The sequence below is a fragment of the Argopecten irradians genome, chromosome 16, assembly GCF_041381155.1.
Source record: "Argopecten irradians isolate NY chromosome 16, Ai_NY, whole genome shotgun sequence".
Lineage (NCBI taxonomy): Eukaryota > Metazoa > Mollusca > Bivalvia > Pectinida > Pectinidae > Argopecten > Argopecten irradians.
In genome coordinates this window covers 29,557,306-29,572,284 of record NC_091149.1, presented here as the reverse complement: position 1 = coordinate 29,572,284, position 14,979 = coordinate 29,557,306, and the positions used below count along the sequence as shown (strand labels likewise).

General features: G+C 36.0%; 1 protein-coding gene across 9 annotated transcripts in view; it reads right to left on the bottom strand.

The window, feature by feature from the left end:
* The window catches only part of LOC138310942 (myosin light chain kinase, smooth muscle-like), a 145,363-nt gene that overhangs the window by 15,377 nt on the left and 115,007 nt on the right, over positions 1–14,979 (bottom strand). For 8 of the 9 annotated variants that reach the window (XM_069252302.1, XM_069252307.1, XM_069252306.1 and 5 more), the window contains 11 exons: positions 14,381–14,573; positions 13,879–14,008; positions 10,886–11,005; positions 9,422–9,619; positions 7,913–8,011; positions 7,175–7,375; positions 6,819–6,932; positions 5,359–5,559; positions 4,056–4,390; positions 3,411–3,604; positions 971–2,981 (listed from right to left, as the gene is read on the bottom strand). In XM_069252302.1, coding sequence (XP_069108403.1) covers positions 971–2,981; positions 3,411–3,604; positions 4,056–4,390; positions 5,359–5,559; positions 6,819–6,932; positions 7,175–7,375; positions 7,913–8,011; positions 9,422–9,619; positions 10,886–11,005; positions 13,879–14,008; positions 14,381–14,573 — 3,796 coding nt within the window. The remainder of the gene's footprint in view (positions 1–970; positions 2,982–3,410; positions 3,605–4,055; positions 4,391–5,358; positions 5,560–6,818; positions 6,933–7,174; positions 7,376–7,912; positions 8,012–9,421; positions 9,620–10,885; positions 11,006–13,878; positions 14,009–14,380; positions 14,574–14,979) is intronic. The other variant, XM_069252308.1, reaches the window with a different exon arrangement.

Here is a 14,979-nt window from a genome sequence, read left to right as displayed (position 1 = left end):
GTGGCAAATTAAAATGTCAGAAAGTTAAATTTACAAAAATACTTAATGTAGCAATTTTGTCAATAATTTTACCGTTCTTTTAGCGATTGTCAAGCTAACCAATCTTTTGTGTTCAGAGACAGCGGAGCAGTTCTTTCAGAGTATACAGTTTGTCAAGTGTCCATTCATTTTCAGTAAATGACAATAAAATGGAACACAAACATTTTATAATCTAATCTAACAAACAGATCTTAATTGATGAAATAAATGTTTAATGACAATGGTTTATTGATCTGTGGTCAGTCATGCGTGGAATCGTAACATATAACTAACAATCAATATTGATGAACCTTTCCATTGATTATCTATATAAACATACATATCTAGCTGGATACATTCCTGTTTGAGATTCCTATATAGATAATGATAATTAATCTACTAATATGATGGTATCATAACCATGAGGGAATTCTGAAATGTTTGCTTTTATTTCATGTACAAATTTTGTGATATGAAATTTGTAAGCAAAATCAATAAATGAGTTCGGTTTCTGTTACTAATTAGTTATTTTTTTAATTGATGATATTGAAAAAATGAAAAGCAGCTAGGACTTAATTGAGAGAATTTATAGATTAAAAATGATTTTGTTTTCTCACATGGAAGTTACCAGTGTGCCACTTAGTTCAAATCATCAAAGTTTTTAATTTATTTTGCTTATGAAAAGAAGGTTTTAATATTTAAATGAACCTATCTAGTCGAATGGGACTCATTCACGTACCATGCGATACCTGATAACGTTTTTGTGCGAGACAATTGTTTCTATTGGTGATAAAAAATGTGAAGTTAAAAAATGACATCCCGTGCTAACGTCATTTCAGTGGGAAGAATTCAAAGAGTTACGTTCCATCACCAACGGAGAAACCAGTCCAGCACAACCAGTATGGGGTATCTGGTTGTACATGGATTGGTCCCATTGTGTTGTACTAATTACCTTAATTTTGTTGTTGTTCATGAACCATAAGACTTCGGGTCTTGGTATTCCAGTAACTTGGCACTCTAATATCACACAGCGCCCTTCCGGCACCGTGACATCCTCCAGCGTCGTGAGAAACGATGGCGGCTTGTTGTTGACTTTGTCAATACTTCGACTCCTCACCAATCGTTTCTCCTTATGTTCTGGACTAGATGGTGTTGGTTTACTTTTGTCAGATTCCGTCGACAGTCGTCTAGAACGAGTGCCATTAACAGTGAGTGTTGGTGTCGTTTTTTCGATTGTTGTTGATACAGGACCTTCGAATTCTAATTTTGTCATTTTAACACTTTCAGTGTCGGAATTCTGGGAAGATTCAGACCTATCTGATGTTTTTGAATTTTTAGTTGAACTTTCGATTTTCTTGGTCGGATTTTTCAGTGTAATCGGTGTGTAGGGCACCGCTGGAGTAGCACGGACTATTCCACTATCCATACTTTCAGCGTGGACTATTCCACTGTCCATACTTTCAGAATGTAAAGTGGAATCATCACTTTCACATGGGTAAGATTCTATAAGGTTTTCACAAGAGTTATTGCTCCTTAGACTTGAGAAGCCACTAGAGGGAGTATTACGCACACTTGGGCTGTCAAAGTTCTCTTTAGCCCAGGATGGTGTCGTGTTGCTTAGATACGAAGATTCGGAGTCAGCAAAGCTATCATCAGTTGTCACTGATGTACTATCGTCTTCAACCATCGTGATAAGGTCCTTTATTGGGGGACCTCCCGGCATTTTGAGTATAGAATTACCGATTTCTTCTATCTCATCTAAGGCCTTGTTGATTCTTTCCTGACGTTTAGTTTTTGGAGCGACTGGAGGTGGTTCTTTTTTCTGGGTGAGGAAGGCACTGTCTTTTTTACTATTGTTTGATAAATCACTTTTGATTGGTTCATGCATAACTGGCCTTTCAAATTTCTTTGTAGGTAAACTTGTTTTTGAATGTTCGTCTAATTTTGAAGGTTTGAACTTTGATTTTTCTTGATCTTCTTTAAATTTTGATTTTAATGTTGTGTCCAACACAACTGGTGTGAATTTTGTTGATACTGACTCTTTAACTTTTCCAGGTGTTAGTTTCACTTTCCCTGGTTGTACATTTTCCTTCACTGTCTGTGATACCCCTGGCTTCTCCAATGCTGTTATGAACTCGGAAACCTTTCCCTTGGACACTTTCCTATCCGGAACAGTAGACTTAGAAGTACTCATAGTACCATTAGCTATAACTGGACTTTTCAAATTTGCAATACTGTTTGTGATTGGATGATTTGTAAAACTTTTGCTGATTGGCTCCTTGACAGTCGGTGACACTTGGTGTCCTGTTCGAGCCTTCAACACGTCCCTGAAATCAATTTGATTGACTCCAGTCTTCTTAGGATTGGCTGGAGGTTGACCTCTATCAAGAGGCACCTTAGGGGAAACTTCTCTCATGCTGAGAGGCCCATTTGGGGTAGAGTTTTTATTATTTAGCCAGCTGGGGGAAGCATCTGCTATTTTCCCCCTTTTAGTTCCAAGGTCGGAGCTATCGGACCCAGTGGAAGAACTTGCCGATTGTCCGTGCTGTCTCGATGAACGTGGTGATTCTTCCAATTTTGTGCGTAGTCTTGATGAAATTGATGATTCTGTTGAATTCTTCTGCTGTTTTGGTAAAATTGGTGATTTTTCTACATTATTGTGCTGTTCAGGTAAAATGGACAGTTCTTCAAATTTTTGATGTTGTTCTGATGAAAGTTTTTCTGATTTCGTCTCCTGTTTTGACACACTAGGAGACTCTGCTAACTGTCTTTGCTGTTCTAATGGTTTCATCGTGTTGTCTGTTGATTTGCCCTGTTTTAATGAATAAGTTGTTTTAGAATCAGGTACTCTTTTTGTCACTGATTTCGTTTCAGGTTTTTCAGTTTTTCTTAACTTCACATTCACAAAGTTTGGCTTTGTTTCCTGATCAACAGTAGAAGATTTGGCACTTTCTTGATGAGATCTGGAACGAAAAACAGAATAATATTTTGGTAAATGTACATTAAATTACAGAATTCACAATGGAAGAAAGGCACCTATCATAGTAATAATCCCTATGGTTATCTATACATAGAGTGTGTTCTCTGTCAAATAAACTAGTCTGTACATAAAGGATCTCACAACATCCCTTTTGGGGTCACATTTTAAAATTCTGTAATAATTCAGTGATATTCTGACAATATTATTATATTACTTTACATAAAAATGCACACAAATTAAATAGCCTATGTTTTGTGCTGAAAGACACAATGCACCCTATATAGTATTATAAAATTACAGTAAAACCCCCTAACAGCAGGTTATGTTTAAAATAATTTTTATCGTTAAAGAACTCTTGACAAATGTCTTCACTATCTGTTGTTATCTAAAGACCTTTGATGAGCAAACTTACATTTTTTTCAGCACAGGACTGTGTAAATTCCGACTCAAGGTTGGCGTGTGTCTCGTTAAGCTTTGTGTACTTAGTACCAGTCTGGTATCCGTGGAGACTGTACCCCCGGGGCTCTTTAGGGTACACGTATAGGTTCCCACGTCACTCTCGGACACACCCTTCACTTCTAATGTACAGTCCTCCCCGTTTTTTATCTGATAGATGAACAGAAAAACATGCTAGTCAATTTTTCACTTAGTAAAACAGAAACCTATATTTATCCATAGAGATTGGAAACTCCTCCTTTGTTTACAGCAGTTTTTCTTTCAAAAATTGTACTCAAACCATCTGAAAATTACTGAATTTGTTTAACATATCAAAGATATTCCCCTGTATTTAACTATTTAAAAGTATATCTAAAAACACCTAATCACATATAGAGGTATATCTGCTGATCGTGAAAATAGCGGAGTTACTCATCTCTGAAAGATATCCTGTGCATTCAAGTCTATAGGAGCAATAGTACATGTATCATATAAATTCACGAAGTATAGAGATCGGTGAACCACAGAATTTAACCTCTATGAATATGTTCATTAATAAGAAGCAGTGAAAATTTGACCCTGCAAATTTAAAGTGCTATACATGATCTAGAGTGTTATATACCTTATATCTGCCTTGGTTGGTGATTATCTCCCCTTCCCTACTCCACTCTACACTAGGTGGCGGTACTCCAGATGTCCTACACAGAAATATTGCACTATTTCCCGCACTAACGAATGCTGTTCTTGGTCGTAAAATAAATCCTGGTCCTTTTAAAGTTTTATCTTGGTACACACTGCTCTCGACACTGGAGAATTCTTTGTTGTCCATTGAATTTGCAAAATGTTCATTTTGTTCACTCAATAAATTGTTCACATTTTTGTTGTTCACATGTTCATTTGGAGCATTCCTTGTGTTGAATATAAGTTCCTCTTGAATTTGATTGTCTATTTTACGTTCTGTATAAAATGGATTTCGTATTCAAAATTACAAAAAAAAAAAATTAAAACGAAGGTTGGAAAATAAAATAAAAAGGAAGAAAGTGGAAATAATCAAACTGAAATAATTTTATGTGGAATGTTTTCAAAAAGAAAGAGAAAGAGAACTTAAAAAAAGAAAGAAACAAAAGAACTAAAAAGATAGAAAGAAGGAAAGGATGTGTTTTCTAGGTGGATCTTGGTTTCTGTTGGAGGTGAGACCGGGAGCGGTCAGATTCTGTGAAATAGAAACAGAGATAACAGCCTATTAGAATGGATTCTCAGATTTTATAGGACACGTTGAAGATTCTATTTCTCATCATTTCAACTCCAGTCTTTTTAAGTTTTTTTATACATCGGTAGTCATCCAAATTCTAAGGTGTTGAGTCAAACCTCTTTTTGTCCTTAGGCTTTTCAATATGCTGGATTCAAATGAGAAATAGAATTTTCAAGCTGAGGGAAAAAGTCAAATTCTAATTTTTTGTGTTTCTGGTGGATTACAAAGTGATTACTTTGAAAATCCAATAAAGATAACACTCAAAATCAGGAATTTGACCTTTGACCCCAACTACATGCATAGCGACATGCACAGAATATATGGAATAAGCAATTACATCCATTGAAGTATCTATGTAAATATTCAAGCTTGATTTTGGCTTTATTTTTCAATATTTAATCATGTAAACACATGAGTTACTGCCAAATATCCAGATTTCTGTTTCCAATTAGGTGTAATTGCTGTATTCTCAGGCTCGTCTTGCAATACAACAGGGATGTGGCCCTGAAACTGTATAGCGTAGATATCAGCCTACATTCGTCCATGCTGTCCATGCAAGGGGAATATCTTTGTCTGTACGGATTTGTGCCAAGCCCTGAATCTGTACAGACAAATCTCCCCAGAAAGGTCATGCCTTCCATGCCAAAGGTCATGACCTAAATACAAACATTACCTGCTACACAGAGACGACAGTGCGTTTCTGCACGCCCCGCCTCACTCTGAACTTGACACGAGTATCGTCCTGCGTCCGTGCTGATTACTTTTGATATAAGTAGCTCGTGAACATTACCATGCGATAAAATTTTGGCAAATGGGTCAGTAGTGGAAATGTTCTGATCATCATGCAACCAAACAATGTCCATAGGTGACATTCCTGTAACGGAGGAGCATGCATTACATATAATACAAGTCATAGATATCGTACAAGTTATAGATATCGTACAAGTTATAGATATCGTACAAGTTATAGATATCGTACAAGTTATAGATATCGTACAAGTTATAGATATCGTACAAGTTATAGATATCGTACAAGTTATAGATATCGTACAAGTTATAGATATCGTACAAGTTATAGATATCGTACAAGTTATAGATATCGTACAAGTTATAGATATCGTACAAGTTATAGATATCATACAAGTTATAGATATCGTTCAAGTTACAGATATCGTATTCAACCCAATAAGTACTTCTGTCCATACATGCTTAAAATCCTGAACATATAACCTCACAAATATGTGAATGCCATTAAGGTTTCTTTATTTCATTTTTTAAAATGGATTTGTCATACATTTTGTGAAATAATTTTGCGAAAGATCTAGCTGTGATTCTTTAATTTCTAGAGTGAACTAAATCCTATAGTGCCTATTGGGTTGAGTGTGATAATGCAGCAGTATTTTAGACAAAAATTTAAGTCAAATATCAGAAATTTTATTTAATCAAATTTTACCATCAATTTTATTGACATATATTAATTTATGAGAAAGAAATATATGGAAGAGTTAAAAAAAAGTTCAACACAAAATGCAAAATTTAACACCAATATAGATACAACAGATTAAAGGGAGATAACTCCACATGCAAGAGATACAAGCACTAGCACATGTAATTGATCTTTTTCATTTGTTCAGACATTGAGTAACTTTACAAACAGAATTTCACTATACTTTTGAAGCAAACAATATCAATGAAAATTTTTTAAATATAAGAATTATTTACAATATTTTGACATATGATGTAATGGATTTTTGGACATAATTGAAATCTTTATTAAAAACTGATAATGCAATTATAAATCAACATAAATAAAACACACACGGAATAACTCAATCTTTAGTAACAGAAACTACTGATTAATCTAACACAAACATCAAAACCTCCTACAATCTCACATTTACCATATCTCTTGGATGATCGAGAAGTAATCTTAAAGTGTTCAGTAAATCTTAAAATACGATATATCACATATATCCTTGCACCATTATTCAAATGTATCCTATCAACTGTTAGAAGAATTTCTAATATTTATTTCAAGATCAATTTTGGAAAAGGAAAAATTTGAGGATAATTTCGTTTATGAAAAGATATGGTAAATGTGTTAACATGCTGATATCTAGTGGGACTACTGACCTTTGACCTCCACAGAAAGCTCCACACGGTCTCCGTTGTCGACCTCCATGTCATGTAACTCCCGCACAAATGTGGGAGGTTCACGGAAATCATCTGGTGACTGATCTTTTGTTGCTAAGGAAAACAAGCAACTCATAATTATTACAGAATAACAGAATAGAAAAACAAGATTATACAAAGGTTTCACTTTAACTCCTATTTTACTTAGTTCCTTAACTTCTCATTGTCCTATATATCATACTTACAACATACATCATTTTAAAATTTCTATACCATTTTTCTTTTAACTTCAGTGATAAATTTCTCCGAGGTTACAAAACAATCTACCATCAGTGAAGGAATGAAGACATACATACTTGATGTAATCGTAATTTTAGCCTTGATCTGATCCTTGCCAGCCTCGTTCTCAGCTACACATTTGTAGGTGGCGCTGTCGGTGACCTTGACACTCGGCATCACCAGTCTGACAGTGGACCCGTCAAACTCCATCGTGTTGGCTTCTGTAGAAGTGAGCTCCTCTTTCTCTTTGTACCAGTGCACAGTGGGACGGGGATAACCTACGAATATTCAAAGAGGTCGAGGTCACATATGATTGTTCAGGCTCCAATTTCTCGAAACAAAAGTGCAGACTTAAGTCAAAATTTCATTTTTTCTCCATGTGTAACTTATATAAATACTTAATATTAAGTCAGTTTTGAACTTAAGTTTGTTTTGGGAAATCAGGGCCGGGGGTTAAGGTCGCTTGATGAATAGTCTGGTAAATATTGGAGAGAGAAGGTGGATTAACATATAAATAAAGATGAAAATAATTTGATTATTCAAAATGATCTGTAGATAAATATTTCATTAAAAGCAATGGTTCACAATTCCATGTTACATAAAATAGTTTTAGGTCACCTATGTTATATAAGGTTTACAAAGGTCAATGTTGCTTGGACAGTCAAATTTCAAGGTCAACTGGATATATGTAAATGTAATAAGTATATATCTACAATTAAACAATTAATTAATAACTTTATTAGATGTAATTTAAAACATTGTATCTTACTATCCGTGTAATAAAATGATGAGACCAGTGAGTTATCTACCCTTACCTGTAACTTTAGCTTCCAGGACCAGTTTATCCCCGACACTCAGTGACTGATTGGTCAGAGGGTTCACAAACTTGGGCGCAATGGCACGAGTTCCGGCGGCTACAAAAAAAAAATGGTAAAATATGACAAGGCTGTTCCATTTTCTTTGCAGAAGTTTCTTTATGAATTTTGTGAAAATGAATAAATATACAAATCCGATTAAAAAGAATGAAAATAAGGCAGGAAGGACAAAGAAAGGAAGACAGAAAGAAGATTTCATCTGGCAATTATACTCCAATATATTACTTACCGAAATAATGTTCACCGTGAACTTTTTCAGACCATTATATTATAGTCGGAACATCAAAACTCAGAGTAAATTAAAGCCACATTACGAGCCAGTTACCATATGATAGTGTTGTTCACACCTCACAGGGGTTTATTCACAGTCCTATAAAAGGATTATTATATTTTATCCATTATATAATATATTAACACACATCTACAACTCCATTGTTGATCCAGACAAAAACGTGTTCATTCATCAATCAACTGCATTCATATGCCAGTGAACCATGTGAATGACCTTTTGATTTACATAATATATATCCATCCCAAGAAAAAACTGTAAGACTTTGTTTTGTAGAAAACACAAGTCTTTTCACGCTGAAAGTGTTAAAGTCTGCAGGTTTCCTGACCAGGGATAATAATGTTAAGTATGTTGTGGTCTGTAAAGTGAGGTCTTTAATGAGAGGACTCATTTCCGGAGTACATGGGGTCTGCTTTAACTCACAGTAATAAAATTCTTTACAATGGGTACATGGACACCAGCTAGATTCTATAGGTCTGGTAATGAGTACCCTTACACCTACACAATACCTATACAATTTCCATTGATGGAGAGGATATCAACTTTTACACCATTCAGTCTATGTTTATTTGTGACTTTACTAAATATAGCCAAGTGTACATATATATACTTCTCTATGTTAAAGAAGTTTATTGAATATAATTTCAAGTACACTAACTCAATGTTGGCCTTTTGTAATGAAGTGTTACAGTCTTACATATCAACATGAATGAATTCAAGCACTCTCTTTGTACAAATTACATTGAATATATTTGCAAGAAAGGTTTCAAGTTTTTTCACTGTGTACCCCACATGAACACTATCAGCTAATTTCTAAATACCGTATTTGACCCAATAAGCAGCCCCCCTTCATTTTCACTCACTTCAAATTTAATGCTGAGAGAAAATATGAAAACTGTGTTAGTTAGTTTTGCAAATTGATGTATGGCTTACTTAATTGTAGAAGAATTTTATGAAAGTCTTGTCCAAATTCTATAAGGCACCCCTTTATTTGCTTCAAATTTTTAAGTGCCTTGGGCACTTATTGGGTCAAATACAGTATTAGATTCTAAGTCTTGCAATGTCATGTTGACATTAGGTGGTAGAGAGTCGGGTATATATCAAGGTTAAGATATAGTATAATGGTGGATATCCATTTTCTTACAGGAGTGGTTACTTACACGACACCGTTAGAGAGGCCAATGTTTTAGCTTCACCGCCAGTATTGGTCACAACACACTGATATTTCCCGCTATCTTTGGACGCTACACGCGACAGTACAAGGCGAGCCAGGCGTCCATCGAAGGATTGTTTGGTCAGGAAACCTGATGTCATGAGGCGGCCATCTTTGTACCATGAAGCTGAAGCATCTATTGCGTCTGGAAATAAAATCGTTCCATTTCGTAATTTATGTATTTGCATTTAAAACTATGCTTTTAACAAAGTACCCGGTAGATAAGTTGGTCCTCAGATGTTCATTCAACCATGGTCTACTGCATTATGATAAAAATAGAGCAATAATTACCCTTTAAATACACCTAACTATAAGAATATAATTAGCATCATTAATGTTTTACTTTTAGAATGCATATAAAAGCATGGAAATTACACAAAAAATCTGAAACATATAGTTTCTTTGAGCTACTAAAACTAAATAGTGGAGAGATTGATTAGACAAAAGGATCACTGTGTGATAGTGATTTCTGTTTCACGACCTTAACACTTGACAGTATAGTAATGATGTTGTGGTCTATTGTGAATCAATTCATTTGAATAAATAGTTTTGCTCATTTTTTTAACATTATGATCCGGTGGGCGGTGGATAATAATACTCTGACTTTAATGACAAAGGAATTATGTTAATTACTTGACTTGTATCCATTATCATATTCAGCTCAATAATTATATCACTTTTATATCCTTTTTATGTGCCCTAGACTACTTTTTATGTGCCCAAGACTACTTTTTATGTGCCCAAGACTACTTTTTATGTGCCCCGGACTACTTTTTATGTGCCCCGGACTACTTTTTATTAGTCTGGATATGAAATTGACATGTACAGTACAAATAACATAAAGACACAAAAACAAACAATTGATATGACTTCTTACCAATATGTTTGTAAAGACAATAACCATATTTGCATTACGTATGGTATATACACTGTATATAACCAATAAACACTCTCACCTCTTTAAGCCCCCCTCCCCCACTCATATCACCATCACCCAACCCTTCTTTTCATGCCTTAAGTCTATTTACCTTGAATTTAAAGATCTATTAACGCTAACTGAAAATGTTAATTCCTTAAAATGGCTTTCTCTTATTTTTCCCACAAATTGACATGTGGCTAACGTTGTGCAATAACACGGTAATTTTGTGGCAGGTCTACGTTTGACGCCCACTCCATTCTACAATTATCTAAGTTTACAGTAGGTAAATATGATATTGGTATGAATGAATATTTATATAAAGCTTTTTCTTAAACAAATCAATTTAATTTCAGTTAAAAGATAAAAAAAAATTTCTTTGACTGTTAATTGATCTCTATATAGTCCCTATCTCCAATCTATATTCTATTTGTTTAAGAACCTTCAGATGAATTTATTGGCCCAAAATACGAACACGTCAGGCGTTAAACTTACTGGAGAATTTACATTCCAATGTAACGTTTTTATCACCAGGTGAGACGACGAGATCGTTAAGGGGAATGTCAACTTTGGGCGCCACAAATCCACTCTTCTTAGAAGACGTCTGAGGTTTTACTGTAATTATAGAAATGTACAGATATTCACAGAAAGAAAACAAAATAAATGTCATATTCAATTTAATCCACATTCATGCATGTTTACATTTTATATGTATTTTCGACAAATGTGACATACAAGGTTGAGTAACGTGGTGAGATGTCATCTGTCAAGTTTCGGAGTATCCATTCATACAGAAAATCTCTTCACTACAAACATTTATGTTAATTTTTTACACACATCGTACATAAATCACTGCCAGGCACACTTGTAATTTACAGTACAGGGAATCCGTAACAAATACAATTCAACATAATCAAACTGCTTTGGACTAAGTCGTGTGGAGGTGAATGAAATATGTGGTCTGTATTTGTAACAACATTTCAAAATGTCAAAATTCAATTAATGATTTTGATAATGAAATGTAACGAGCTTTCAATCAATCAATAAAATTTATAACTCGAAAATGTAACAAACTTGCAGAACTGTCAATTAAAAAAACAATTTATCTAAGTTGATAGAAAATGTCAATCAAAACTGTAATAAATCATTAAATTATGAGTAAAAATTTAAAGGCTATGTTCCTAAAATATCACATACCTATAGCTAGATATGTGTACACAATCAATCATGACAGTAACTTATAAGATATTAAAGGACGGCTTCTTAAAATATCACACAGACCATGTACAAAAATAAAATTATAAAACTAAAATAGACGATCTATGACTATTTAAAATCTATGGCTCCACTAGTCATTTAATACAGAAATTAGATGATACTAAAACTGAAACATCAATGGAAATTATGATTTTATTAAATTATTATTACACAGTTAAAATATTAAATGATTAAATTTTATAATAATTGATACCTATGAAATATAAAATCATACCTATAAAATATAAAATCATACCTACACAATGTTAAATTCCAGGATTAAGAACGATCATCTGATCCCTGATTACATGCACAGTTATCGACAGTACAACAAATACTGACAGACTAGATATTGAATGGTAGGTGGGAGGGCCCTTGTGAGTCACCTGTCGTTAACGATATACTCCCATCGACTCACGATTGTCCCACATCAATGTTGAACATACAGGTAGATCATTCGTAGCTACATACTTTATAGATAACATTTAACTTGTTCTACACATCCGTAACCCTGACATAAAATTTCAATAGGAAAATTTCATGATAGATAAATATCTTAATGCTTAAAGAACTGTATCAAAAAGTATATGAGTAAATGAAAATGAAGGAGTTATGACTAAGGTGAAATTTATGCTTCTTTTGACTTGTTTTAGTGTAGAAACAGGTATGACTACAACTGTAATTAATTAGAGAGAGATCGGGGGTTAATGTTTCACTGACTTTAATATATTAATTATTTACCTGTTAGTTTCTTTATGTTGTAATTATATTTGTGAAATAAAAAGTTTAATTATATCAGCTATTCAGACATGTAATTGTATTTTTTTATTCAGCAATTTAACTATTACAGGATTTCTGGGCTTGTTAACACCCTCAAAGTTGAAATAAATAAATTTTCTGAACACAACTGCCGCTGTTGAAGAAATCCTATGTGATTATGGTGAAGATGTAGAGGAACCACACAAAAAATTATAAAAATGTCTGTAGACATATTTAAATGCCTGCCTTTGTTATATTATCACAAGATGGTACAGGATAAATAACAACAGACTGGGCAACACAAAAATACCCCCTCCCCTACCCCCTACGGACCAGACATGGCTACACAAAATCCTCCCTCCCCTACCCCCTACGGACCAGACTGGGCAACACAAAATCCCAACCCCCTCCCCTACCCCCTACGGACCAGACTGGGCAACACAAAATCCACCCTCCCTGTACCCCCTTCGGACCAGACTGGGCAACACAAAATCCACCCCCTCCCCTACCCCCTACGGACAACGGACCAGACTGGGCAACACAAAATCCCCCCTCCCTACCCCCTTCGGACCAGACTGGGCAACACAAAATCCCCCCTCCCCCCCCTCGGACCAGACTGGGCAACACAAAATCCCCCCCCCTACCCCCTTGACGGAACACAAAATCCCCCCCTCCCCTCCCCTACACAGACTGGCAACACAAAATCCCCCCTCCACTACCCCCTATGACCAGACTGGGCAACACAAAATCCCCCTCCCTACCCCTACCCCCTATGGACCAGACTGGGCAAAACAAAATCCCCCCCTCCCCTACCCCCTATGGACCAGACTGGGCAACACAAAAAACCCCCTCCCCTACCCCCTAGGACCAGACTGGGCAACACAAAATCCCAACCCCCTCCCCTACCCCCTAGGACCAGACTGGGCAACACAAAATCCCCCCCCCTCCCCTACCCTACGGACCAGACTGGGCAACACAAAATCCCCCTCCCTACCCCCTCCAGACTGGCAACACCCCCCCCCCTACGGACCAGACTGGGCAACACAAAATCCCCCCTCCCCTACCCCCTACGGACCAGACTGGGCAACACAAAATCCCCCCCCCTCCCACCCCCTACGGACAGACTGGGCTACACAAAATCCCCCCCTCCCCTACCCCCTACGACCAGACTGGGCAACACAAAATCCCCCCTCCCCTACCCCCTATGACCAGACTGGGCAACACAAAACCCCCCTCCCCTACCCCTAGGACCAGACTGGGCAACACAAAATCCCACCCCCTACCCACTAACACAAAATCCCAACCCCCTCCACTACCCCTACGGACCAGATTGGGCAACACAAAATCCCCCCCCCCCCTACCCCCTACAGACCAGACTGGGCAACACAAAATCCCGTCCCTCCTCTCCTACCTCCTTATTTCATCCAAGATCAATCAAATCCAGCAGTTTGCATTAAGTAACAAGTACTAACCATAAACATCCAAGTCCACATCAGCCTTGTTACTGCCAGCCGAGTTTGATATCACGCAGGTGTAACTCCCAGAATCCTCGCTTTTCACGTCACGTACTTCCAACCAATGAAAGTCGTTCTCTTCATAAATCTAGATTTAAAAACAATTCTGATATTAACCACTACCCTAACTTTACTATACTTAGAAAACTTACTATTGCGTGATTAAATCTTGTGTAATTCACAGCAGATCCTGAAATCTAATCACTGTGAAAAAGTGTCAAATATAGATAGAGTCACATACATGATTCTAATGCACAATATTAAATTGCACTGAGAAAGGAAATAGGCAAGAAAATGTTAAATAAAGGGTCCTACCAAAAATGGTCTAATGTACGTGGAACTATGATCATCCTTTTAAAAGTTTATAAAAATATTCTGAACATATAAAAGAACATGTTTTTATGTCAGAACTGAATTTTCTTGCATCCTCAAGTTTATTGAACGTGAAGACAGCGCTCACCTTGTATTTACCGCCCGATGACAGGGCGTCACCGTTTGTGCGACTCCAGGTGAGTTTAGTTTGTGGCGTATCATCGTATGAAGCCTTGAACTTCGCTGTCTGGCCTTCGTTCACAAACTGACGTCTCGGTTTAACTATGAATTCTGGGACTTTTTCTTTCTCTTTTCCGGATTTCTTGTCCTTCACTAGTTTCCTGTTCAAGAAAAAATTTATTGACATTTTAAATAATTTCTGTGATTTATACCCGTTTTAATCTTAACTTATTTGATTAGGACTAGGAAAGGATCTGAAACATCATAAATTTATTTCAGAACAATTTAAAAACACAAAGGGGCACATGTACACATGATGGTATTTGCCAACCATTTACTATCCACTTGAAATATGCCTTGGTGTCATATGTTGCAAAGCTTTGAAGGTGTTGCAAGCATTTAAAATCATATTGATGGATCATTTTAAATATGATACCATTATTATCACTTATTATGACGGAAGTTCAATCAACTTCACAATATACAATACCTTAATATGAAACTTCCTTCACTTACATTATTAATGATTTGATTTTTTGTTAACGCCTTACAATCAAAAAGGGCACT